This window comes from Tursiops truncatus, chromosome 18 (genome assembly GCF_011762595.2).
Source record: "Tursiops truncatus isolate mTurTru1 chromosome 18, mTurTru1.mat.Y, whole genome shotgun sequence".
In the NCBI taxonomy this organism is placed as follows: Eukaryota; Metazoa; Chordata; class Mammalia; order Artiodactyla; family Delphinidae; genus Tursiops; species Tursiops truncatus.
The window spans coordinates 19,140,618-19,168,521 of NC_047051.1; the positions used below are offsets into that span (position 1 = coordinate 19,140,618).

At 39.7% G+C, this 27,904-nt stretch overlaps 2 protein-coding genes across 5 annotated transcripts in view; one reads left to right on the plus strand and one right to left on the minus strand.

Moving 5' to 3' along the window:
• Positions 1-9,185, plus strand: part of MED4 (mediator complex subunit 4) — a 133,124-nt gene extending 123,939 nt beyond the window's left edge. For both annotated transcript variants that reach the window (XM_019936582.3, XM_019936581.2), the window contains 5 exons: positions 2,190-2,360; positions 4,130-4,187; positions 4,983-5,069; positions 6,563-6,694; positions 8,489-9,185. In XM_019936582.3, the coding sequence (XP_019792141.1) occupies positions 2,190-2,360; positions 4,130-4,187; positions 4,983-5,069; positions 6,563-6,694; positions 8,489-8,661 (621 nt within the window). In that variant the 3' untranslated portion in view covers positions 8,662-9,185. The remainder of the gene's footprint in view (positions 1-2,189; positions 2,361-4,129; positions 4,188-4,982; positions 5,070-6,562; positions 6,695-8,488) is intronic.
• Positions 5,574-26,794, minus strand: NUDT15 (nudix hydrolase 15). 3 transcript variants are annotated; one of them, XM_073795198.1, is made up of 3 exons: positions 26,616-26,794; positions 21,711-21,907; positions 5,574-13,918 (listed from the first exon to the last, which is right to left on the minus strand). In XM_073795198.1, the coding sequence occupies exons 1-3, from the start codon at positions 26,771-26,773 to the stop codon at positions 13,836-13,838; spliced, it is 438 nt and encodes a 145-aa protein (XP_073651299.1). In that variant the 5' UTR covers positions 26,774-26,794; the 3' UTR covers positions 5,574-13,835. The 3 variants fall into 3 exon arrangements, 2 of the variants coding, with proteins under 2 accessions (XP_073651299.1, XP_004328812.3); XM_004328764.4 differs by lacking the exon at positions 5,574-13,918 and adding an exon at positions 16,238-18,715; XR_012327664.1 differs by lacking the exons at positions 5,574-13,918; positions 26,616-26,794 and adding an exon at positions 26,223-26,361 and having other exon boundaries at positions 21,032-21,907.
• Positions 26,795-27,904: the final 1,110 nt, after the last annotated feature.

Consider the following 27,904-nt stretch of genomic DNA (forward strand, 5'->3'; position numbering starts at 1 on the left):
TCCGGATGCGCAGGCTCAGCGGCCATGGCTCACAGGCACAGCTGCTCCGCGGTATGTGGGATCTTCCTGGACCGGGGCACGAACCCGTGTCCCCTGCATCGGCAGGTGGACTCTCAACCACTGTGCCACCAGGGAAGCCCGACATGTAATATTGTATTAGTTTAAGATGTATATCATAACAATTTGATATAAGTACATAATGCAAAATGATTACCACAGTAAGTTTAGTTAACATCCATCACCTCACATGGTTAAGTTTGTTTGTTTGTTTGTTTTTTTGCCATACCACGCGGCATGTGGGATCTTAGTTCCCCAAGCAGGGATGGAACCCACGCCTCCTGCAGTGGAAGTGTGGAGTTTTAACCGCTGGACCACCAGGGAAGTGCCCAGTTTTCTTTTCTTTATTTTTTTTTTCCTTAAACAAATTTTATTCATTTATCTATCTATCTATTTATTTATTTATTTTGGGCTGCATTGGGTTTTTGTTGCTGCACATGGTCTTTCTCTAGTTGTAGTGAGCAGGGGTTACTCTTTGTTGCGGTGCGCAGCCTTTTCTTGTTGTGGAGCACATGGGCTTCAGTAGTTGTGGCGCACGGGCTTAGTTGCTCTGCAGCATATGGGATCTTCCCAGAGCAGGGCTCGAACCTGTGTCCCCTGCATTGGCAGGCGGATTCTTAACCACTGTACCACCAGGGAAGTCCTTTCTCTTCTTATGATAAAAACTTCTAAGAAAATTGCAGGGAAAGTGGCACCTTTTCATGTACCTGTTGACCATTTGTATGTCTTTGGAAAAATGTTCAGTTCCTCTGCACATTTTTTTTTTTTTTTTTTTTTTTGCGGGCCTCCCACTGTTGTGGCCTCTCCCGTTGTGGAGCACAGGCTCTGGACGCGCAGGCTCAGCGGCCATGGCTCACGGGCCCAGCCACTCCGCGGCATGTGGGATCTTCCCAGACCGGGGCACGAACCCGTGTCCCCTGCATCGGCAGGCAGACTCTCAACCATTGCGCCACCAGGGAAGCTCCTGCACATTTTTTAAGAACTTTTAGAAGTTGCTGAGATTTATTCTCTTAGCTATTTTCAAATTTACAGTACTGTATTCTTAATTATAGTCACCATGGTGTACGTTATATTTCCAGAACTTATTTATCTTATAGCCTGGAGTTTGTACCTTTTGACCACCTTTACCCATTTTGCCGCCTTCCCCCTGGCAGCCACCAATCTGAGCTCTTTTTCTATGTGTTTGGCTCTTTTTACATTCCACATATAACTGAGATCATACGGTGTTTGTCTTTTTCTGTCTGACTTATTTCCTTTAATGCAATGTTCTTAAGGTCCATCCATGTTATCCCAGATGCCAAGATTTCCTTCTTTTTTTGTGGCTGAATGATATTCCTTTGTGTGTGTGTGCATGTGTATAGATTTACATCACGTTTTCTTTATCCATTCATCCATTCATGGACACTTAGATTACTTCCTTGTCTTGGCTATTGTGAATAATGCTACAGTGAACATACGAGTGCAGCTATCTTTTCGAAAATAGTGATCTCATTTCCTTTGGATAAATACTCAGAAGTAGAATTGCTGGATCATATGGTAGTTCTAATTTTAATTTTTTAAGTAACCTCCACACTTAATGGAATGTTTTCCACAGTAGTTGCACCAATTCAGATTCTAAGGGTTCCCTTTGTCTCCACATTCTCACCAACATTTGTTATCTTTTGTCTTTCTGATTATAGCTGTTCTAGCTGGTGCAGGGTCATATCCAGTTGTGTTGATTTGCACTTCCCTGGTGATTAGTGAAGTTGAATACCTTCTCATGTATTTTTGGCCGCTTGTATATGTTTGGAGAAATGTCTGTTCAGTTCCTGGTGTCAACTAATAAAATCATCTCAAATTTTACCTTCCCTGAGAAATGAATAAACCTGCTCATTTTGGCATATTGCTAGTTCTGAAAGGTTTGTTTTATTTTGTGTGAAAGAATAGCATATAATTAGAAAAAGCAGAAAACCTTGATATTAATCTCTTCTAAAATAATCATAGGTAGGCTAATTTTAACAATGATTAGTAAACAGTACTTTGAAGGTGTTAAGACTTTATGGACTAGCCAATTCACACGTGGATTCTTTGTTTCACTGGAATGTAGTTCTTCAGTATTCTGTTGTCTGCTTTAATCACCTATTATCTGACAGGTCCTGGAGTTGTTAATTCATAGAGATGGGGAATTTCAAGAACTAATGAAATTGGCACTTAATCAGGGAAAAATCCATCATGAAATGCAAGTTTTAGAAAAAGAAGTAGAAAAAAGAGACAGTGATATTCAGCAACTACAAAAACAGCTAAAGGAAGCGGAACAGATACTGGTAAGTTGATAGAGGCTGTTTCTTAATGTAAAAAAGGATACTATTTACTCTATTTCTGAAAAATAAATCTATTACAATTTTGAAGTGGTAGAAAACTTGAATTTCCAAGTCTAAAAGTGACCCCTTGTCACTTTGGTTAGATGAAAGACCATGTCATTCCCTTTTTTTTTAATGTTTATTTATTTTATTCGTTTATTTTATTTATTTATTTGGCTGCGTCTTGTCTTAGTTGCGGCACGCAGGATCTTTTCGTTGTGGCACGCGGGCTTCTCTCTAGTTGTGGCATGTGGGCTCGAGAGTGAGTGGGCTCTGTAGTTGCAGCACGAGGGCTCTCTCATTGAGGCGCACGAGCTCAGTAGTTGCGGCACGTGGGCTTAGTTGCCCCGCGGCAACTGAGATGTGGGATCTCAGTTCCCTGACCAAGAAGAAGGCGGATTCTTTACCACTGGACCACCGGGAAGTCCCTCCCTTTTTAATTATTGTTTTCCGATAGTCTGCATTACTTTTGAGCCATATTTTCATTATTTGAAGATTTCACAAGTTTGAATTAATAGAAATGGGAAGTCTTACTTTTATCCTGTCCTAAGTTTTCATTTGTTAATAGTCTAAATCTCTACTTCAGTTTTAGAAATAATTTTTGAAATCAGTAAAAGTATATACCAATTTTATATATTGATTAAAATTTACATTTATTTAGTCTTCCATCCTAAACTAGATGGGATTTATATGTAAATATATATAGATATAGATATATGTTAAGGACTCTAGTTTTTCCTTTCTTGTTCTTGGCTACTATTTCAAAGAGACAATTTATTTGTTATTATTTGCTCAGTTATTTCACTAAATACTAACTAATGTCATTGTTATGTGGTGGTATTGCAGGAAGACTTGAGTTTGATTCTCATATGGACCAGACATTGCTGGCTCCTCTCTAGATTAGATTTCCAAAAGACAGTGAACACAAGGACTATAAAAAGACTAAATTTTATGATTTAGATAGTGGCAACTAACAGTTATTAAGTACTAGTGCACCAGGCCCTGTACTTTGCACTTCATGTGTATTATCTCAATCTTCATCACAGTTATATGAGGTCAGTACCGTTATTCTATTTTTACAGACAAAACCATAATTTTAAATGAATACCTACCTTGCCCAAGAGGTAAAAGTTGAGAGATGGAACATAAACCTAGATCTCTCTGACTCCATACTCTTAAATGCTGTGTTACGGTGGAGGATGCATATACTAGGTTAGCCTCATTTTACCCTTTAGTTTGCCTTTGCCCAGGGGAGGGTGGGTGGAAGAGTTCATTATAATAGTCATTAAGCATGGAGGTAATGGTAATGTATAAATGAATGAGACTATCAATCCAAGAATTTATCTTGTAAACTAGAAAAAAAATTTTTTTGGTATTTTATCCTTGAACTAGATATAAGAATAGGATGCTTTGGGAGTAGTACGTGGTCTGTTTTCTGCCTGTTTATGATAGATGACATAAAGAAAAAATGGTAGTGAACAATCCAATTTACATTTTGTTTCTAGCAACTAATGTGTATGGAGATTGACTCATAAATGTTTCTTTTTCATTGACTGTAACTGATACAAATGATACCCAAGTGGTGGTTCAGAATATTACAAATAAATTGTGGGGATTTCCAAATTTTACATATTGTTTCTATGGGATAAATGATTTTGTGAATTTAGCCAAAAACTGGGCTTGGTATAGTTTTGAATAATCCATATTTCTTTTTTTAATGTTGTTTAAATTAGGCAACAGCTGTTTACCAAGCAAAAGAAAAACTCAAGTCAATAGAAAAAGCAAGAAAAGGTTAGTACTGTGGGAACACTGAATGACTTTCTGAAAAATCCAAATTTTGGTTTCAAGAAACTGATGAGAGGATTATTGGTAATCATTTGCTGCTGTTGAAAAGTTTCCAATAAATTTTCTTGTAAAGTGTCTGCTATATAGCACTATGCTGGGCATTGCTAGGGAGGTGTCACATCCTTTTCCAGGTTATAAAAAGCAATAATAGAAGTTACGGCTATTACCCAAACGTGCAATAAAGACAGTGGGTTTTTTAAATTGTTGGGAGAGGAGAACATGGGCTTGGAAGCAAATGGGATTTGAGGTGGATCTTGAACGACTGTGAAGTCAGAACTAGATAAGGCTTTGGGATGTGTGCACATGTAGTGGTGCTTCGAGAGGCTCAGCATGGCTTCTCGTCCTGTCCTGCTTCTCTCTTTCAAAGGCTTCCATTTTGGATCTTTTAGATTGCATACTAAAAGTCAGAATTATAATGAAGACTTTGGTTACTTTTAATGATTTGTAGGTATGATTTACATCTAACTCGCCTCTTGTCCTATTTTAGATTAACTGCTGTTAAATGTTTGATGTGTGTTCTTCCAGATTTTTCTTAGATCTGTAATACATACGTAACAAGAACAATACAAATACATATATTCTAAAATAAAAACCAGGTTGTGCTATACATATTATTTACTAGTGTACTTTTTTAACCTAATGTATATATTTTAAGTATGAAGTGTATCTGTGATGTATGCACTGACAAACTTGTATGTTTACTAGACTGAAATGTTAACACTATCCTCTTGACTCTCTCAGGTGCTATCTCCTCTGAAGAAATAATTAAGTATGCACATAGGATTAGTGCAAGTAATGCTGTGTGTGCCCCACTGACCTGGGTCCCAGGTAAAAGTAATTCTCTTTTTACTAGATACATGTGGTTTTGAAAATTCTTAGGTGACTGTACACAAAAATAGGAAGAAAAGATTTAAATATGGAATGTATTTATCCTTAGAAACATGTTTCATATTTTCACATCTTTAGTGTCTTATAAGTGATAATATAGGCCATGGGGTTTTATCAGTTTGGTTTTCTACAAAGCTGTTGCCACTGGAAACTGTGTTTCTTTCCTTTTTTTAAAAAAAATAAGTAATTAATAAATTTTAAAAGTATAATATGTGATGATTCTAAAGCTATAGATTTATATACCTGTAAAACCCAGGCTGGCCAGAAGCTAACTTTTTTGAGCCATTAGGATTTCCACAAGGGTTCCAGCCTGAGAAAGAGACAGTCCCGACTCTTAGGGGATAAAGATGAAGCACTGGACACCCAGCAGCAGACACACAGGACTGCAGAGAGCTGGAGTAATTAGAAATAGCAGAGAAATAAACTGCCACATATATATATATATTTTTTAACTTTTATTTATTTATTTGGTTGCATCAGGTCTTAGTTGCGACACGTGGGCTCCCTAGTCACTGCAGGCGGTCTCCTTAGTTGCGGCATGCCAACTCTTAGTTGCTGTGTGGCATGTGGGATCTAGTTCCCCGACCAGGGATTGAACCCCGGCCCCCTGCATTGGGAGCGCAGAGTCTTATCTACTGCGCCATCAGGGAAGTCCCTTGCTACATATACTGACAGCAGAGACGTCAGGTAGAGCAGCAGCCTTTTGGGAGGAATGGGAGGTAGTTATCTCAGCTCTAGTCAGTCCTGACGGTGGTATTTTGCCATACCTGAAACACTAAGGGTAGCTACGGTTTTGGAGGATAAATAATCTGGAGTTGGTGAGAAAATATTACCAAAAAATTGGTCCAAATCTGGCCAAGTTTTCATCAACCCAGAACTAAAAAGTGTGCTTTCATGATTGGAAATGAATGTTACTGGCTCCTGATACTCCACTGGAATGTTACAGGAATTAGCTTTCCTTCCAACCTCCCCGCAGCATGCGGCGTGTGGGACCTTAGTTCCTGGACCAGGGATGGAACCCGCGCCCCCTGCAGTGGAAGCGCGGAGTCTTAACCACTGGACCGCCAGGGAAATCCCCAGGAATTAGTCTTTAAATTACGTGATCAAAGAGGTTGGTTAGGAAAAGGTTTTAATTTAGAAGACTCAAGATTATACTTTTCTTTGTCATTTGGAATGTTTGCTTAAATGAGAGACTTCTTTTCATATAGAGAATAGTGTATTATTGTGAAGATCTAGAGAAGAAATAAAAATACATGTATTTAAAATTTTAATATATTATGTCTTAATAACAATTGATAAGATGACCTTCATATTCCAAAATTGAAAATGTGGCTTGAGTTCTTCAAAGTGAACCAAGGAAAATCAATATTTCAGAGAAGGTATCAAAGCTTATTTTCATATGTGACTGAATTAAAAGCAGTCTTATTTTTTAGGGGACCCACGGAGACCATACCCAACTGATTTGGAGATGAGAAGTGGATTATTGGGCCAGATGAACAACCCTTCCACTAATGGAGTGAACGGTCATCTACCAGGGGACGCACTTGCAGCAGGCAGATTGCCAGGTAACGTTAATCAGAATAATGCTTTCAAACAAAGGTTTTTTTCAGAAATGATGAGGAAGACAGAGATCTGAACAAGTTTGAGGGTCTGGACCCAACTCATTTTAGTTGCTAGGTTCTCTACCAGTTTATCCTCTCTGCTTCCTCTAGTTTAAAGACTGTTCTAGATGGAGGCTATGAAATTAGAATAAACTGATTTTATGTGCCATTTTCCTCAGGAATTAGGCCTCATTAACTAAGCTCCAAACATAGCTTTTTAAAATGAAGTATATTTTATAAACAGGATAAGATGTATGTATGTTCAGTTTAAAGAATACCAAGTGAGCACACTTGTGAAAAAACCCCAGATTAACAAAGTGACTAATAAAGCTTTTTATGGGCGTTTTAATACCTAAATAGAGTATCACTTTTTGTGAGACTCAGCTCATTCTGAACTTCAGCCTTCGTCAGATTTTGCATATAGGTTTGTACTGTTCTTATGTTTATTTTATGTTCCCCTTTTACCTTTTGTAGGTGACTTGTTTTGTTTTGATCTGGTAGAACATATTAAAAGTTTTTTAAAAGGCATAAAAAAGGGGAAAATTGCTCTTTTTTGAGCAGTTTTAATATTTTACGTATTTCATGTTTTTTCGTGTATTTTTTACATCGCTAAAAACATACTGTAGATAATGCTTTTTTATGCTTAACATTTCATTGTAAGGCTGTCCCTGTGTTATTAAAAATAATTTTATAAACATCGCTGTTGTTAACTATCTAAAGTACAAACTGGGAAGTCACTGTGCATTAGTTTCCCTTGGTATCTCCTCATTTTTCTCATTGTGGTTTTACTGTGTCATAATATGCCAGTCAGGTCCAGGCAGGAGGCAGAAACCACACCAGCAAATATGAAGGAAAATGTAAAGAGCTACTGAGTAGTAACCAGGTACTAACTACTAGACAGTAAAGAGAAGTATATTTTCTAAATGCAGTAATAACAGATGCAGGGGGCAGCTACTGCATGTAGGATGAGGCAGATAGCCAAGGAAGGGAACGACTGAGAAGAGGCTCCCCCCCCACCCCCACTCCCCATCCCAAGGCTGATATTCAGCCCGGAGTGGAAAAGGTGTAGCTCTGGCCTGTTGGATGGCAGAGAAGTTAGATGAGGTGTCACAGGCCAGAGCCGGCAAGTAGGAAATTATCCACTAGGGTCCAAGGGAGACTTGCTGGGAAGTCATCCAACTGGGATGCCACTGATGTCCTACACACCCACCAGACACCACAGGAGGGAAACGCAGGATCCCAGAAGGGAAGCCTGTTCCTCCTGTAGAGTCCTTGCAGTGCCCTCTACTGACAGAGCTTAACATTGTGGCTGCTGGCAAAGGAGAAGTGTTTTCAGGGTCCAGGGAGAAGAGTGGAATTGAAGCTTAAGAGGCAGTTTAAACTGGAATACACAGTATAGTTTACATTAGCTACTTATAATATATAGAGAGAGAATATATAGAAAGTACTATATATGACTTATTATATATGTGCATAAAATATGTATAGACATGAGACATTCGATTTGAAATTATGAACATCTTGAATAGTGACTATAGGAAAGTATGATTTAAAAAAAATAAACCAGAGTCTAAACATCACGATACTAAAACATCAGATTTTTCCATGATAAATTTGATTATTGGCCAAATGTATATTTTGATTTCTAGCCTTTTAAGAAATTTTACTTCAGATTATTTGCATGAAGGAAAGTATAACTAAGAAGTAAATTAATTTTTAGTAAAGATGTTCTCATATGTGCTTCTTTCTTTTCTCCAGATGTCCTTGCCCCACAGTATCCATGGCAGTCAAATGACATAGCAATGAATATGTTACCACCAAATCACAGTAATGACTTTTTGTTGGAACCTCCAGGACATAACAAAGAAAATGAAGATGATGTAGAGGTTATGTCAACAGACTCCTCAAGCAGTAGTAGTGACTCTGATTAAAAAAGCGTAAGACAAAAACATACAGAATTGAATACTATAGAATTCTGTTTCTTAAATAATTGCAAACCTGTAAAAATAGCCAGGTGATAATCGGCTATAGTGGAATTGTGCTGCCTATTAAAAATCACAGTGGACTTCCTTTTTAAAGCCAAAAAGCATGGTTTCAGTTCTAAACCACTAGGTGAATATTTAGAGAAAATCAAAATTTACTGTTGAAAAAAAAGATTATTCAGTTCATTGTTGTCTTGTTCTATTTCAGTTGTGTTGGACTTGTGCATAAGAGTTCTGGAAATAAGATTTTAGGGAAATGACCCATGTACATATCACTAATAGGCCTCCTGGAATTATTTAGAAAAGCATAAACAAAGGCAGCAGATCACTGAATGTGCATAACTCAGAATAACAGAAACCCTCATTTGAAAGTAAAGGCCGTTAGCTTCTGTCTCAGGAACAGGAGAAATTGTCTCAATTTGTACTATTTGTAATTATTGTATATTTTGTAAGTAAACTCACTTTTGTTTGTACTTTCTGTGCTTTTTTTTCTTTAAATTTCAGCATAGGTAGGATATTTCTGTAAATCCAGTTGCATTTTGTACATACTTTAGAATTTGGAGGATGAATGAACATGAGGTAATGTATACATCTGAACTAGTAATACCAACTTTGGTAGGTTTCTTAAAGGCACACACTGCCATTCTTAGAAGAAATAAAATGAAGTAGTTTTTTAAACTAATTGAAAACTTACCATAATGTCATAACAAGCATAACAAATTGTATGAAAGGTTGTAGAATGGAAAACACTCTGGCCTTCACCTTCCCTCTTATGGCAGTTCCCAGAAGGAATCACTTTTAACTTCTGGTGGTTAACATCCATGTTTAAATAATATGCTTATACAGCTATATTTTGACTTATCAGTTTTAGACAGTATTGCACTCTTTACTCTTTTTCCTGATCTTTTGTGGAAAATTTAGCAAATATGGTTCAGCATAAAGGAGACACAATGAAATTAGCATTCTACCCAGAGATTATATCAATTAACATTTTGGTGTAGACTTTTATCTTAAAAAAAAATACACATTATATACATTTTGTTTGAAAAAAATAAGAATATTGTAAAAAGAAAAAGCATACCCCATATGAAGGATGTCTCAGACTTGTGCAAAGCACAATGGCCATGTTGGTTACATTTTAACTGTCTTGAAAGTGGTATTTCTCAAAGTCTGGCCACAAACCAAGCGTATCCAAATTACTGTGGTGGCCGTTAGAAGGCAGATTCAAGAACCTGCTTCTTACCTGCTGAATGGGAATCTGTGTGAGGCCTTCACATCCAAATCTAAGTACTGGGACCTTAAAGCCTTTAAGATCCTTGTCAGTCACTTGCCATTCACAATTCAAGAATCTTAGCACCTCTTCCCTCCAGGGGTTTTTACTTATAAACCAACAGAGACTAAGAACATAAAAAAAATAAACCCAAATGGAAAAATAGGACTAATTAATATATAGATTCCTTATGAGTTGATGGTTCAGTGGATTAGAAAACAAGTGGAAATTTCACATGTACCTCAAAGAAATCACGCTGCTGTATACATGCTCACTTGGCGTTTATCTGTACAGCTCTACAACCCCTCATCCAAAACCCTCGGGTCTAAATGTATCTCAGAACTTGGATTTTTAAAAATATTCTAGAAAGTTAATAGGACTTATATATCATATGTTATATAATACCTCCAGCAAGATCTCAAGAGCCATCTTATAAATTAAGCACATTAAACTTTCATTTTAAGGCACATTTCACATACACGTTATTTAGCATTTTCCCCCAAAACACAGGAACTTGTCCTCATTATTCCTCACTGTTGGTAAACGGACGTTTGGATTTCAGCTTCCCCCACCTGGTTTCGGACTTTGTGCAGGTCTTTAACCTCCAAGGCAACTCTGTTTCTATTTCAGACTCTAGCTCCTCTCTCCCTACACCTATAGAAACAGTTCTCCTTTATGTCCCTCCAAATACCTGGAACAACATTTGCATTCCCTTCTCTGAGTATGCTCAGCACTACTTGTCTTGTTCCAGCCCAGGACAAGGACTAGTTAAGAACTACTAGAAGGTCAATTTTTCACTCAACCAGCACACACTGGGCATTTAGTACTCCCAGTCACCACTGGCTGCTGTGTGTATAATACACACAGTCTCCAGCCTGAAGTTTACTTTCCCCGGGGAGGCAAGCAATCAACAGAACACAGCAAGGCATGTGCTGCAGTTCACAGGCACTGAACCAAGCTCAAGACTGCAAATAATCAACGGTGGTGCTCAGCCACAGTAAATACCCCGAGAATCACACCTGATCCCTGAAATGTGGACATGTTTCCTCTTCATTCATACAAACAGTGCTTATGCAAACTATGCACTACAAACGAGCACCTATTTTCAGCCATTTTTAAGAAGGCTGATTTGGGAGCATTTTATCTGCAGAATCTATTATTTCACAAATGCTTTGGGAGTGAATTCAACCCATTAGAAATTAAACCAAGTTATACAAGAAGGCAAAAGTAGATGACTTTAGAAGAACACAAGTGTCACATATCACTTAAGCCTACAGCCTCACTAATTCAAAAGCCACCACTGAAGTTAAACTGCAGCAGAAATAGTGTAAGGCGTGGTATGTGAAAGTCAGCCTGGTTGAGTCTAGAAAGCTTCACAGAGGAAGGGACCCTTGAAGTGCAGTATGAAAAATTGGTAAGGTTTTGTTGAGGCAGACTGAGGGTGGGAGTGACACTCAGTTCACAAGGAGCTGCAGACACACTGGCGAAGTACACTTGAGGAAGCACAAAGAAACACACCTGGAATGTAGTAGAGTGAAAAAGTAATGTGGATATGGTGGGAAAGTTACTATAGAGAAATTATGAAAGACCTTGCATGTCAAGGATTTTTCATACAAGCAATGGGGAACTTCTCAAGAAGTTTGGGAAGACAAGAGACACGACCAAATTTATGATTCTGAGAAGTCATTCTAGGAGTACTGTCAAAGATGAGTCAGAGGGTTAAGATGGTAAATTTTATGTTGTGTATTTTACCTCAATCAATCAGTCTGAGGGTACAGCTGCAGGAACAGGAGAGAAGATGATGAAGGACCTGGACCAGGGGAGAGGCAACCAGGACAATGTGATAAGAATGGATCCAAGAGGCATGAAAGAAACAGAATGGACAGAGACTGCTTTATGTGGGGAAAAGGAAACTAATCTGAGCAACTAAGCAGATGGTAGAGGCATTCCCTTCGAGGAATACAAGAGGAAATTCAGTTCGTAATGTATCAAGTGAGAAGGACAGAGAAAATCTCACCTAGAGATGACTGGTGTGTGATTGGTGTGTGATCTGGAGTTTAGGAAAAAGGTTTGAGCTGAAGATAATGTTGTTTGCGGAGCCATCAAACAATAGGTGGAAAGTGAATCTGTAAAGAAAAACAGAAGAATAGAGGACAGAATACCAAGGCAAATTGAATCTGGTGATAAGCTTGGCTTGCTTGCTACTTAGTTCTGTTTGCCCATAAATTGTTCTTGTAAATAAAATGAGGAGTGATATAACTTAGTGCATATAAAGCTATTAAGTGACATTATGCAGAAAGCCAAATACTTAAACATTTTAAACATAAAAATGGGAAATCTAGAATGGGAATTTGGCATTAAGGAAGTGTGATAGATTCAATTTACAGTGTAAATATTATTAAGCATCTACCACAATATTTGGCACATAGTAGATGCAAATTAAATGTTTATGGGGGGCCTTAACTTACGTGTTCAATTTCTTGAGGTACATAAAATGGAAAGCTTAGTACACACCTTTCAGTCAATGCCTACTGTTATTTTTAATTTGCATTTTTCACAAGCACTACTCAAGTGCAACGCTGATTTCTAAGTACAACATAAATAATTTAAAAATAAAAGAGGCAGCATCAATATATGATTGAGTTTATGTTGGAAGACTTTGTTTCCTCCCTTACAGATGACTCCCTGAGCTCTCCTTCTCCACGATCCCTAAATGATCCTTGATGCCCCCGAGAAGAGAATATTTCATCTGAAGGAATATTTGCCTTATCTGGAAAGCTGGCAGTCCAGATAATGAAGAACTGCCTCTTCCAGGTGGATCTCAGGGAGGCCGAATTCACATGATGCTCCGCTGGGCAGACCTCTGCTCGGATGTTGTGAGGGTCAGTGTAGGAGCACTTGCCTATCTTGGGATAGAGGACACCTCGGGGCTTGATTTAGCAAATACATGAAGAGCTATTTCAGACTTGCCAGTATCCTGGCAGAGTGAGGTATAGACATTTCATGAGAATACTGTGAGTAGTAGTAGTTTTTTCAATTAAAGGCAATTCTCAAAACATTTAAGAATTAACTGCTTACTTAAAGAGCTCTAAATCCTGCTCTGGTCATTCACTCTTTTAGAGAGAAATTTACAGAGTGATTATTGGATGCCACTGAGCATGCTGGGTGCCGAGTAAGTGCAATCCCCCTCTAACATGAAACTTAGCTTTTTACTTTTTACTATAAATAAGGGCCCAGGTTGGTTTTTTTCTTTTCATTGAAATAGACCTTCATGTCTAATTTGGTGAATTTAAAACAAACAAATGGAAAACCTCACAAGCTCCTAATGAGTTTGTCTACTAAAAATTGAAAAGTAGCAGATACAGAAAAAACTCCTCAGGTTTGTGATAAGTTTCTGAAACTATAAAACACCTGCTTGGATAAGTACTGGCATAAAGACATATATCAATGAATTCCCAATCAACTATATTTGGGATAAAGCCATGGAGGAGTTTCACCTACAAGGCTGCCTGGGTTCTTCTTATCAAGCCTCCCATGTCTATCATTTAGGGAGGAGCCAGGGACAAACAAGGATTATGTCAGTTGAGGAAGGGAGTAAAACTAATGAGCAAGCAACAGAAGGATATGGAGTAATCAAACAGGAGTAGGAAAAACTGAAATTCATAAGTTCAAGGAATATACACTAATTTCACTTGGGCTCCTCTCACACTCTTAAAGTCTGTTAAAATAGAAAGTGAGATTTGTAAATGGTAAACTATACAATGTGCGTATATAACTTTGAAAACGTAAGCAATTAAGAAAACAACTTCAGGGACTTCCCTGGTGGTCCAGTGGTTAAGAATCCGCCTTCCAATTAGGGGGCGCAGGTTCGATCCCTGGTTGGGGAACTAAGATCCCGCATGCCACAGTGAAGATCCCGTGTGCCGCTACTAAGACCTGATGCAGCCAAATAAATAAATATTAAAAAAAAAAAGAAAATAACTTTAAAAATGATCTTCATTCACTGAAGAAAGATTCTTTTGTAACACATATTACAACAGTATTTGAGTCTGTTGAAAGGGCAAAATTCAAATGTAACCAGCTTTAGGAGAAGCAAGGGATTTTACAGAAATGGGCTCATAAAGAAAAGGATGTGAGTTCATGGCCTAATCCAGCAGTTCTCAAACTTTTTGGTTTTGGATCCTGTTACACTCTTAAAAATTACTAAGGACCTAAAGACTCAACACAAAAACTATTAGATAAATGAATTCAGCAAGGTAGCAGGATACAAGATTAATATACATAAATCTGTTGCATTTCTTTACACTAACAATGAAATATCAGAAAGTGAAAAAACAATCCCTTTTAAAATCATGTAAAAAAACCCACCTAGGAATAACCCTGACTAAGGAGGTGAGAGACTTATATGCTGATAACTATAAAACACTGATAAATGAAACTGAAGATGATTCCAAAAAAAAATGGAAAGATACCCCATGCTCTTGGATTGGAAGAATCTTATTAAAGTGGCCATACTACCCAAAGCAATCTACAGATTTAATGCAATCTGTATCAAATTACTCAAGCATTTTTCACAGAACCAGAACAAATAATCCTAAAATTTATATGGAACCACAAAAGACCCAGAATTGCCAAAGCAATCCTGAGGGAAAAGAACAAGCTGGAGGCATAACCTTCCCAGACTTCAGACAATACTAGAGTATCAAAACAGCGTGGTACTGGCACAGACACAGACATATGGATCAATGGAGCAGAACAGAGAGTGCAGAAATGAGCCCGCACACCTATGGTCAGTTATTCTTCCACAAAGGAGGCAAGAATATACAACGGAGAAAAGAGTCTCCCTTCAGCAAGTGGTGTTGGAAAGTTGGAAAGCAGCATGTAAATCAATGAAGTTAGAACACTCCCTCTCACCATACACAAAAATAAACTCAAAAAGGCTTAAAGACTTAAATAAGACACGACACCATAAAACTCCTAGAAGAGGACATAGGCAAAACTCTCTGACATAAACTGTACCAATGTTTTCTTAGATTGGCTTCCCAAGGCAAAAGAAATAAAAGCAAAAATAAGCAAATGGGACCTAATCAAACTTATAAGCTTTTGCACAGCAAAGGAAACCATAAACAAAAGGACAACCTACAGACTGGGAGAAAATATTTGCAAATGATGCAACCAATGTTGGGCTTGATTTCCGAAATGCACAAACAGCTCATATAGCTCAATATCAAAAAAACAACCCAATCAAAAAATGGGCAGAAGACCTAAACACACATTTCTCCAAAGAAAACATACAGATGGCCAAGAGGCACAGGACAAGATGCTCAACATCACTAATTATTAGAGAAATGCAAATCAAAACTACAATGAGGTATCACCTCACACCAGTCAGAATGGCCATCATCAAAAAGTCTACAAATAATAAATGCTGAGGAGGGTGTGGAGAAAAGGGAACCCTCTGATACTGTTGGTGGGAATGTACATTGGTGCAGCCACTATGGAGAATATGGAGGTTCCTTAAAAAACTAAAAATAGAGCTGCCATATGATCCAGCTATCCCACTTCTGGGCAGATATCCAGAAAAGATGACAATGAATTAAAAAAGATACACACACCCCCAATGTTCACAGCAGCACTATTTACAATAGCCAAGACATGGAAGCAACCTAAGTGTCCATCGACAGATGAATGGATAAAGAAGATGTGGCACATATATACAATGGAATATTACTCAACCATAAAAAGGAATGAAATAATGCCATTTGCAGCAACATGGACGGACCTAGAGATTATCATACCAAGTGAAGTAAGTCATATGATATCACTAATATGAAGAATCTAAAAAAATGATACAAATGAACTTATTTACAAAACAGCAACAGAGACTCACAGATATAGAAAAAAAACTTATGATTACCAAAGGGGAAAGAGGGAGGGAAAGGACAAATTAGGAGTTTAGGATTAACAAATACACTAATATTAGATATAAAATAAACAACAAGGACCTACTGTATAGCACAGGGAACTATATTCAGTATCTTGTAATAACCTATAACAGAAAAGAATCTGAAAAGGAATGTGTGTGTGTGTGTGTGTGTATTAATATATATCTGAATCACTTTGCTGTATACCTGAAACACAACACTGTAAACAACTATACTTCATTTTAAAAAAAAATTACTAAGGACCCCAAAGAGTTCTTGTTTTTGTAGGATTTTATCTAGTGATAGGACCATATCAGGAATTAAAACCAAGAAATTTTAAGAATTCTTTTATTAATTTATTTACAAATAACAAAAACCCATAACTCAAAACCATTATATGTTAACATAATTTTTATAAAAAATATAGCTATTTTTCTTAAAAAAAAAAGCAAAAGAACCAGTGAGAAGAGTGGCACTGTTTTACATTTTTGTCAGTTTCTTTCACATCTAGCTTAATAAAAGAGAGCTACACTCTCATGTCTGCTTTGCATTCAGTCTGCTACAGTATCACACAACATGCAAACTCCTCTGTACACTCAGGAAAGAATGAGAATGAAAAAAGCAAATGAAGTCTTCATATGACAAAAACAGCTTTAACCCTGAGGGCCCTTGAAAGGGTCTTGAGGACTTCCCCGGGCCACACTTTGAGATCCACTGCCCTAGTCTAATCGCATTTTACACATAAGGAAGCTGAATCTCAGAGAGATCAACTGAGATCCCAAATGACAGGGCCTGTTAATGACGGGATACAGATCCTGGATGGTTTGTCTCACTTCCCTTGCTTTAGGTTCTCAACTGGAAATCTGGGAAATACACCCTAAAGACCTGTCGTGTTTGCTCTAGTTGCAGGGACTGTCACAATATATTACCAAAAATTTTTTTGACTTAAATAAAACAAAAGAGGAAAATCAACAAATGTGATAAATTCTGCAACTGTGTTAGCACCTGAATTAGGTTCTCTATTAGAACTGAAACACTAAGACAAATTCTGCACTCTCCTCCACGCACACTGGTAATGACAAACAGCACAGTCAAACCACAGAATAATACGGAAAGCAGAATTACCACAACGTCACCATTTATCACGTTTTCTGAGTCTGAAATATAATTCATGACACAATCCCCGAAAATATTTCACGAGTACAGGCTGAAAGGGTATTGGGTATATTAAGAGACTCCAAATAAATAACTGGCAATTGTGTGGGACTTTTCAGCTAAAATGGAGCTGTTCTGAAATGAAGATATTTTTCATTCTTTTACAGGACCTTATTTTGCCTTTTATGTATGGGTTGGCCAAAAAGTTCCTTTGGTTTTTTGGGTAAAAATAAAAGACACATTTTTCATTTTCACCAAGAACTTCATTGAACAACGTATTCACCCTTTTGTTCCACTACCTTCTGCCATTTTTCAGGCAACTTCATAATTCCATCTTCCCAAAACTTTTTATCTTTTTGAGCAAAGAACTGTTCCAGGTGCCTTTTACAGTCTTCCAGGGAATTGAAATTTCTTCCATTAAGAGAATTTTGTAAAGACCGAAATAAATGGAAATCCGAAGGTGCAATGTCTGGTGAATAAGGTGGAGGAATCAGAACTTCCCAGCCAAGCTGTGACAGTTTTTGCCTGGTCATCAAAGAAACATGCGGTCTTGTGGTATCCTGATGGAAGATTATATGTTTTCTGTTGACTAATTCTGGACGCTTTTCGTCGAGTGCTGCTTTCAGTTGATCTAACTGGGAGCAGTACTTGTTGGAATTAATCGTTTGGTTTTCCGGAAGGAGCTCATAATAGAGGACTCCCTTCCAATCCCACCATATACACAACATCACTTTCTTTGGATGAAGACCGGCCTTTGGTGTGGTTGGTGGCGGTTCACTTCGCTTGCTCCACGATCTCTTCCGTTCCACATTATTGTACAGTATCCATTTTTCATTGCCCATCACAATTTGTTTTAAAAATGGAACGTTTTCATTACGTTTCAGTAGAGAATCGCATGCGGAAATACGGTCAAGAAGGTTTTTCTCGCTTAACTTATGTGGAACCCAAACGTCAAAGCGATTCATATAACCAAGCTGGTGCAAATGATTTTCAACACTTGATTTGGATATTTTGAGTATATCGGCTATCTCCCGAGTGGTATAACGTCGATTGCTCTCAATTAATGTCTCGATTTGATCGCTATCAACTTCAACTGGTCTACCTGACCGTGGAGCATCGTCCAGTGAGAAATCTCCAGCACGAAACTTCGCAAACCACTTTTGACACGTTCGCTCAGTCACAGCACCTTCTCCATACACTGCGCAAATCTTTTTTTGCGTTTCAGTTGCATTTTTACCTTTCTTGAAATAATCAAGCATAATATGCCGAAAATGTTGCTTTTTTTCTTCCATCTTCTATATTAAAATGGCTATGCAAAAATTCACCAATTTTGTTAAGTGTTTTTTTAAATACACGCTGATATGACAGCTGTCACAATACAATCCAACAAAATTGTTTCGAAAGAAGTTAAACACAACTAAGCACTACTAGAGCCATCTTACGGGAAAACCAGATGAACTTTTTTTTTTTGGCTAACCCATTAAAAAAAAAAATCAGGGAGTCTCCTTGTTCACCTCTAGGTGATTTCCTTTGTATCCTACCAGATGATCCAAATCTTCTCTAAATGGATCGTAGCCTTGTTCCTTTAAACAACGTAGTGGCCAGAAAAGCTGGTCTAGGGGAGGAAATTCTTCCCAAGGAACCCACTCCCAACCTAGAAAAGAAAGGTATCAAAGCAATTTCTTTAGATGAAAGGAAACAAAGGATATTTATTTTGGCAAGTTAACCTATACTAAGAAAAATTAATCAAATTTAAAAATGATGGGCTTCCCTGGTGGCGCAGTGGTTGAGAGTCGGCCTGCCGATGCAGGGGACACGGGTTCGTGCCCCGGTCCAGAGAAGATCCCACATGCCGCGGAGCGGCTGGGCCCGTGAGCCATGGCCGCTGAGCCAGCGTGTCCGGAGCCTGTGCTTCGCAACGGGAGAGGCCACAACAGTGAGAGGCCCGCGTACCGAAAAAAAAAAAAAAAAAAAAAAAGATTTGCTACTAATGAAGTGCAATAGTGATGCTATGCATTAGCTTGGCTATACAAACATAATTTGCATTTAGAATGAAGATCTTAAGAAGGGAATGATGATCATTTAAAACATGCTGTTATTTGAATATGACGCCAAGTTTACAAAGGCCACATTGTGGTCAAACCCAGATTTAATGCCCCTGCAGAGAGAGAGAGAGAGAGAGAGAGAGAGAGAGAGAGAGAGAGAGAGAGAGAGAGAGAGAGAGAGAAAGAAGGAGGGGGAGGGAGACACTCACAATGTGCTGCAAGATGCTCAATTAACTGAGTCGCAAGAGAGCTGAAGTAAAGTTTATCCTAGGGGCCCCCTAGAAAACGAAGCATCTGGATAATCCTTCTAAGTATAAACAGATGGCTAGAGGAAACTGAAGCAGGCAATCCAGATCCAGGACCTGATGAACATGGGGCAGAGGCTGCATGCTTATATTATAAAAAACGAAGACCCCCGAGTGCCTGCACCTTGGCCAGGTTATCAGCTCCCCCAGTGAACCTGGTACAATCCTGCCTCCCACTTCCTAAGGCATGAATAATTTCTGTTGTACCCTAGGCCAGCTGAAGGCCTTTGCATACTTTCTGTGTGTTTCTTTGTGTGACATCGTGATATAAGAAATAGGTATTTGGTCTTTATCCCTGTTTCCTGGCAGGGTTCCTAAAATCTTTGTAATTTCCTGAGTGATAGGGATCAGAGGAGCATCTTTTGTTTCCATAATAAGCTCCTTTCAACCAATGCTGAGTTTATGCTAATGAGATGGCTGGTGGCTGAGGACCCCTGGAGAGTTTCAGGATGGGGGCTGGTGACCAGGAAGACCCAGGCGTGATCACAGGGTTGGAACTTTCAGCCCACCTCTCACCCCACACTCCACCTTAGGGATGGAGAGAGGGGCTGGAGACTGAGTTAACAGCCAATGGACATTGATTTAACCAATCACAGTAATAATAATCCCATCACATAGGAACCTCCATAAAAACTCTACACAGCTGGGTTCAGAGAGCTTCTGAGTTGAACACATCGAGGTGCTGGGAGGGTGGCACATCCAGAGAGGGCATGAAAGTCCCGTGCCCCCTCCCCAGACCTGGCCCTACCTCTTTCATTTGGCTGTTCCTGAGCTGTACCCTTTAAAACAAACTGGTAATGTAAGGAGAGTGTTTTCCTTAATTCTGTGGGACATTCTAGCAAATTACCGAAGAGGGGGTTGTGGGAGCCTCGATTTATAGCCAGGCCGTCAAAAGTACAGGAGGCCTGGACGTGAGATTGGCATTGGAAATGGGGGCAGTCTCATGGGACTGAGCTCTTTAACTTTTCGGATCCAAGTAGACAGTGTAAGAATTGAACTGAATTATAGGACACTCAACTGATGTCTGGAGAGTTGGAGAATTATTTAGTGTGAGGGTAAAAGTCCACACATTTGGTATCAGAAGTGTTGTGAGTAAAAACAGTTCAGACTTTGCTAGCTCATTTTAAAGGATTCCAAGTAGTTACCTATTTTACAAAAAATCTTATATGACTCAACGGGCCTTCGGGTAGAACATGCCCTTCTGTTCATTCAATCAAGTCAGTCTGTAAAACACTTCAGACATGACTTATTCATTCTAGCAATGTCACTTCCTTCTGCACAGAAGCCCTCCCTGACCACCCCACCTGACACAACACCCATGCATCACTATCTTTACACAGCTTTATTTTTATTCTTACTCCTATCATTACTATCATAAAATATCTGCTAATTTGTTGCCTTTCCCCCCAGATAAAATGTAAAGTCCAGGAGGGCAGGGACTTTGTTTTAAACACCACTTTTCCTTTAGTGCTTAGAACAATGTCTGGCACACAGTACTCAGCAAGTATTTGTGAATGAAAAGATTTTCGCTGTTAGAGGAGAAATTAAACGTTTAGAGGGGTGATCCTACATGAGACCACTTGGATAAGGTTTCTTATGGCAAATAATATACTGAATAAGTTTGATATTTTACTCTTTAGTTCCTTTTATCATGCAGTTTTACGAAATCTGAAGAGAGATGATACATGCAAGGCCCTAAGAACAATGCTTAGTACACAGTAAATAACAGAATATCAGTTATTGTCATTAAAGCTTTCAGAGCACTCAATTCAACGCAGAAGGTAACAGCTAAGTGTTTTGTCAGGTTAAGCATTCTCTATAAAAGGAAGTTTTACCTCTCTTGCACAGGTGAGAAAACTGAGGAAGTCACGTTAAATGTTTTGCTTAAAAATCAGTGTGAAACAAAATTAAACACTAACAATAAAACTAACGCTTACTGAGTACTTACTGTGTTCACTAGGCCAGGCCCGTTGTATGTATTAACTCATTTTATTCTTACAACAACGCATCTGAAGTAGGTACTATTGTCACAAGTGAGAAAAGAGGCCCAGAGACCTAAATAACTTGTCCAAGGTTACAAACCTCTAAGTAGAAAAACCAGGATGCGAACCAAGTAGTCTGGCTCTAGGCCCAGTTCTCTTTCCTGTTCTGTCCTTATGTATCCAGGATTTAAGTATATTTACATTCTAACTGAAGTATAATTATATTCTAATCTAATTTTCTTCCTATGGCAATATAACGTAATCTTCCTTCAGACCATGTGCTCTCATAGAAAATGCATTATTTATAGTTCTCTTACTTTCATTTTTCTCAGGCTCTACATTCTTTGGTTCTGAGTCATGAGTCACATCCACCTCTCCTTTCATTAAAATAGTGACATAATGGTAATTCTCTTCCTCAATGAAAGAATTCACAACCGAGGCAAAGCGAACATTTTTCAGGTGAAGAGCTGCTTCTTCCCAGGTTTCCCTTTGAGCACATTCTTCCCAGCTTTCACTGAAAAACAGAAACACACCACCGTATTCAATTCTATTTATGCATTTTTTTTTGCCATGAAATTCCTGGCTAGAAATTCCTAGTGTAAAGCAAAAAGAGCTGTAATTGGTTCACACTTTACAACAATAAATCAACAACCCTCCTTTGACACTCTGTTTATCCTATATCAAGTATCTGAAGACCAAAAGGACTTCATATTGAACAAAAAAATGAACTTTTAGCCAATTCAGCACTACTTCATGTGCCTGGAAGCAGCATGCAACCAGGAGGTGGTTTAATATATCAGTTAAGAGCACAGCTTTGGAGTCAACTAGACCTGGGTTTGAGTTCAAAGTCCATTATTTTCCACCTTAGACAAGTAAGAAGATAATACTACTTTCTCATGGGGTTGTGTTAGTTGTACCAAGAAGTGGACACTGTCTTTTCTGAAGGCTCAGAAGGCTCAAAACTGAGGGCAATAGGCAACAGGCATTCACGAAATATTAAAATACACTGATGTGATTAGTTCACCTTCAACGTATGATCCATAACTAGATATTGACAAAAACGCTGATATTCCAAGTTACAAAAACCTGTATATAAATTAAAACATTTCACTGCAGTTTTCATACATGAGACAAGACTAAAAATATATAATATCTCCCTTTAGAAATTGTTCCAAATGAAATTTTATACAATCAGATAAAATATGAGTATTGAATGAAAACAAATATTATTAAAAGAAATCATTAGTGATTCAGTTTTTCTAAAAGTCATTTCATATGCACTTTAGATTAAATTTCCAAATATTTATGAAGCACTTTAGTGTGATATTCAGCAAAAAAGAATATTGTTTCTCTATCTTTTCTACCTTGAATATTTTTGTATCTCTAATTATCTAAACTACCGTCACTACCCAGTTTACATAAGAAGACAGATCTTTGGGAGGGAGGAGAGTTGTGCGTTTTCAGCCTGAAGGAACGTTCCTCTTCCTCCTGATGAGGGGCCAGCTCTGCCTTGAAACCAAGTGAGAGGCCCTCCAAGAGAATTAGTCACAAAGACTGGGTGAGACTCTCAAGAAGGAGGTACTGGTATGTTACTCCCCAGTTAAAGACTGAGCTGTGGAACCTCATAGGTCTACCCCAGTGCATCAGAGTAGAGGTGTAGGAGGGAAAGAGCTCTTGTGTTAATCTGAAATGTGTCCCGTGGTGTTTAGGGATGCACGTGAATACACAAGGTGATGCTCATTCCCACTTTAGGAATTTGGAAGGCAGGAGAGTGGCTAAAGCAGCCCACGATGGCTGAGCAGAGAAAATGGGCAGCAGTGAAAGCGTCCTTCCCAACATGTGTTTTCTTTGGGCCAAGCAGATGCTACAAGAGACTGCTGGGGGGCCCGTCACAAAGAAAATGTAGCGTGGTGTGCTAACAGCAGGAGCTGGTGGCCAGCGTCACAAAAAGTCAGTCACCTATGTCAGGGAACTGTGCAGTGTAGAAATCCTTATAGGACTTCCAACCAACCAATAAACACACCCTAAGAAAGAGAGCACGCAGACTTCCCTGGTGGCGCAGTGGTTAAGAATCCTCCTGCCAATGCAGGGGACACGGGTTGGATCCCTGGTCCGGGAAGATCCCACATGCCTCAGAGCAACTAAGCCCGTGAGCCACAACTACTGAACCTGTGCTCTAGAGCCCGCAAGCCACAACTACTGAAGCCCGCGCACCACAACGAAGAGTAGCCCTGCTTGCCGCAACTAGAGAAAACCCGTGCGCAGCAACAAAGACCCAACGCAGCCAAAAATAAATAAATTTTAAAAAAGAAAGAAAGAGAGCACGCCCGTGAATACTGCACCCAGAGGGCACATAACATAGATCACAGCAGCACCACTCAGGTAAAAGTTTTGCTCCCTCTCCTCCTTCCTCAACACACCAGAAAAAGAAACCAGAAACAGTGAGAAGAGGAGGAGGTAGAGAAAGCAAAACAATGGCCCACACCTCCTTTCCCCACTACAAAGGAAAGCTAAATGCCTGGAAGAGGATCATAATAACCAAAATACGATTTACTTTTATAATCAAGTGAAAGTGAGACAGGCTGGGACTGGGACCCTTTACTGCACTGCTTGCACCTGGACTAACATCTCCTCTCCCTGAACAACAGAATACAAAGAAACTCTAAGAGACGACGAAAACTAACTGCACCCATGTACAGTTAGGGCAAACTGTGAACAAAGATACAAAAAGGCCAAAACCCAACTGCCACTTTTGAGGCACCAGGAGCAAAACCAGGGTACCACACACGACACAGGCACCCGGCACCACCAAGGGGGTGGAGAGATCACCTAAGCCACCCCTCCAGCCCAAAGCACCTATCCACTCCCACCCTCACCCCGTTTAAGGGACCAGCTCACCTGCCTCAGAGAGCGAGCAAGGGCACCTGTTACCTCTCATGCTGTAGCATGAGTCCCAATAAAGTCTTGCCTGAATTCTTTTGTCTGATGTCTTATCAATTTCTATTGATTAAAGAGTTCAAGAACCCAGGTTGGTAACAAGAGCAAAACAATTGAATTTGCAGAAAACATCATGGAGAAGCAGAGAAGGGAAAGACAAATCATATTTGAAGACAATGAAAAGAGAAAATAAAGCTACTTCCTTCCTGTTTGTTTCCCATCGATTTAGCCCACTCAGTTTACCAGTTATACAAAGATAAGTGAAAGCACACATGTGAAGAGCTTAGCATAACACCTAGCACTTAGTAAAAAGGTCATTAAAGTTCAATTTTGGCCATTATCATTCAGTATGAGTCAAGACTCCAATACTGTCTTGTGTTACTGTTAGGACAACTATCTCGAACCACTACTCTAGAAATTACACATTCTAAATAGTGCTTAGTTTGTGATCTAACGTTGGCTAATGCTCCCCCGCCCCCCAAACTGACAAAGTACAATATGGTGTGCTTGTCTGGGCAATTTGATTCTTAATCTAGGCATTTTATTATTTATTAAGTGATAGCTTATCTTACTTATCTAAAAACGAGAAACTTATTGATGCTTTTAAAAATTCTGAAGACCATTTAAACAATTCCCTGTGCTAGAAGATAAGAATTCCATATTCTATAAAGATCTGAGTCTGATTAAAAGGCACTAGGATCAAGCCTCTACTTCTAACAACCACTTTATAAGAAATACGTGAATTAGAAGAATATAGTCATAATGTGAGAAATTCAAATGACCCATATTCAACATGGCATAGGAAAAAGGGGAGGGCGGGTACTGCTAGATTAAGAGACTTAAAAATGTATCAATCACATGCAACATGTGCCCTTCCTTTAATCTGAATTGGTACAAAAGAGTAAAAAGACATTTTCAAGACAACTGCAGAAAACAGTACAGACTGGGTAACAGATGCTATAAAATATTTTAAGGTTTGAAAATGGTATTGTGGTTACTTCTTTTTAAAAGCCTATTACAGATAGATACTGAATTACTTAGGGGTGGTGTAATAAGATGCCCGCTTTCCTTTAAAATAGTTTAGAAAACAAGGGGTGTGTGTGTCTGTTTGCCGGGAGGGAGGAGCAGTAAAGACGAAACAAGAACAAGCTGAGTAACGGGTACATGAGGATTCACTGACTATTCTATCTTTATGTATGTTTGAAACTTTCTATACAAAAGGAAAAACAAGCTCTGTGTCTTAAACGCTTTATTCTCACTTTGAGATAGATCATCTACCAGAGCGCTTGCACCTGGACAAAGATAGAGGTTAAAAAAATAACTGCACGCATGCGCAGTTGGGGCAATTATAAACAAGCTATAAAAAGGCCACAAACCAACTGCCATTTCGGAGCTGCTGAGAGCAAAGCAGGGCACCACGCATGATTCCCACACACACCAAGGGGGTTAGGCGGGCCACCTAAGCTGCGCCTCCTGCACAGCCCACAGATCCATCCCTATTCTCACCCCATTTAAGGAACCAGCCCACCACCACGTCCCCTCCAGGGGAGCCGAGCAAGGGGCACCTGTGTCTCGTTCTCGCTCCCTCTTGCTACAGCACGAGCCCCCAATAAAGCTTCGCCTAAATTCCTCATCTGGCATCTTATCAATTTCTATTGATTAAAGAGTCCAAGAGTCTGGGTGAATCCACCTTCTAGCACAATCTCAGCCTTTTTACACCCTTGTGTAGAACTAACTTTCTTTGTCGGTCTGACACATCATCAAACCACAACATGCCAAAGCAGAGAGGGACCTTAAGGAGTACAGCATCTAACTTCCCCATTTTAAAAAGAGAAACTGAGGCCCAGAGTTTCAGTCGCCGATTCGCTTGGTTAGAGCGCAACTAAACTTACTGGAGCAGGAAACACGGAATATATCCATGTGCGTTTAAATCACCAGCAAACCGTGCAAAAGCCTTAACTGACAGAACTACATTGACCGCGGCCCATAAACACGAACTTCCGGTCTCTCAAGTGCGAGCAGTAAGAAAAACACAACTCACCAGCCAACTCCCAGCCGCGTCACGTCTCGCGAGGAGATGATGGCGCAGGCGCAGCTCACACGGGAACGAGGAAATCTCTCCTTCAGCCATACCCAGCGCAGTGCCCCCTCCCGGCCCGAGAGGAGAAAAGAGGAACTCGCGAGAAACGACGCAGCGCCGGCGCGCACGCACGGACGCACGCAGGGAGCGAGGTCGTCCTTCCCGTGCACTTCCCGCTTTCCCCGTCCGCCAGGCGGCTGCTTACCCGAACTCCAAGTGGCCCCCAGGAAGTTGGAATTTGCCGGCTCCAAATGACCCTTTCCTCCTCCCCAGGAGGACGCAGCGAGGATGCCTGCAGCTGGTCACCACTACTCCTACCCCGACTCCTGGGCGCCGCCCCCGCGCCTCCGCACTGGCCGTCATAGCGGGAGAGGGTGTCGCGGGCCGAGGCCGGAAGTGACGTTTGCTTTGCCCCGCCCCCGGGGTCGCCGCCAATCTCCCTGAGCAGGTGAGGGACCGTAAATCACTGTGGGATCCCCCGGGCTTCCGCCGCTTTTCCTTTGTGCTTGGTGTCTCCCGCATCTACGGGTCCAAACTTGTGAAGGTTGTTTCATCCCGAGAGGCTCTGTGGCCAGAGTTTGGCTTTAACTAATGCTGTTTACTGTTGCGCTTTCACCATTCATTATTTATCTACTCTTAGATTCCTCCATGCACTTAACCAGCCATCTACTTTTATAAACCTTTGTGTCTTTGCACATCTTTTTTTTTTTTTTTTTTTAAATAAATGAGCTTCACCACAGTAAACTCATTCCACTATAGCTCAAATCAGTGTGGTACTGGAGCAAGGACAAATAGTATAGAAATATCCTGGTATGAATAACTGAGTATTAACAAATCATGGGAAGAAAAGCACTAGTCAGTTATGCTGGGACGAATTAGTTACCTATTTAGGAGGAAAACTAGACGCTGTTCCAGTTGTTTGCATGCCATGCACCAACAAAAAAATCCCAACTGAATCAGAGTTGTAATGAAAACAAACAAAACAAATGACTGGTTTCTGGTTCGAGACTTTTAAAAAAAATTAATGTAAATTAAGTTTTACTTCTAAAATAATGTGCGCATAATTTTTAAAAGGCAAATGGTACAAAAACTATAAGAAGAACAACCTTACTTTCTAGTCATGCTTCCATTCACTTTTGTTTTGGTACGCGGGCCTCTCACAGTTGGGGCTTCTCCTGTTGCGGAGCACAGGCTCCGGACGCGCAGGCTCAGCGGCCATGGCTCACGGGCCCAGCCGCTCCGCGGCATGTGGGATCTTCCCGGACCGGGGCACGAACCCGTGTCCCCTGCATCGGCAGGCGGACTCTCAACCACTGCGCCACCAGGGAAGCCCTGATTAAACATTTTTATAGCATTTCTCTTTCCACCCAGAAACTCAACAGTCTTCAATGTGGTGTGCACCACAAAAATACTCCATGATGTTTTCCCAAATAAAAATTGGCAACATATGAAAAGGATAATACATCACGACTGAATGGGGTTATTCCCAGAAAT

Bases quoted from the DNA above. Each gene is read 5' to 3' on its own strand.
- NUDT15 (XM_004328764.4), bottom strand. From the start codon at position 26,773: ATGACGGCCAGTGCGGAGGCGCGGGGGCGGCGCCCAGGAGTCGGGGTA. The intron at 21,908-26,615 runs GTAAGCAGCCGC...TCTGTTTTTCAG, and splicing joins GGGGGCCACTTGGAGTTCGG to TGAAAGCTGGGAAGAATGTG. The intron at 18,716-21,710 runs GTAAGAGAACTA...TTTCTTTTCTAG, and splicing joins AGAGCCTGAGAAAAATGAAA to GTTGGGAGTGGGTTCCTTGG.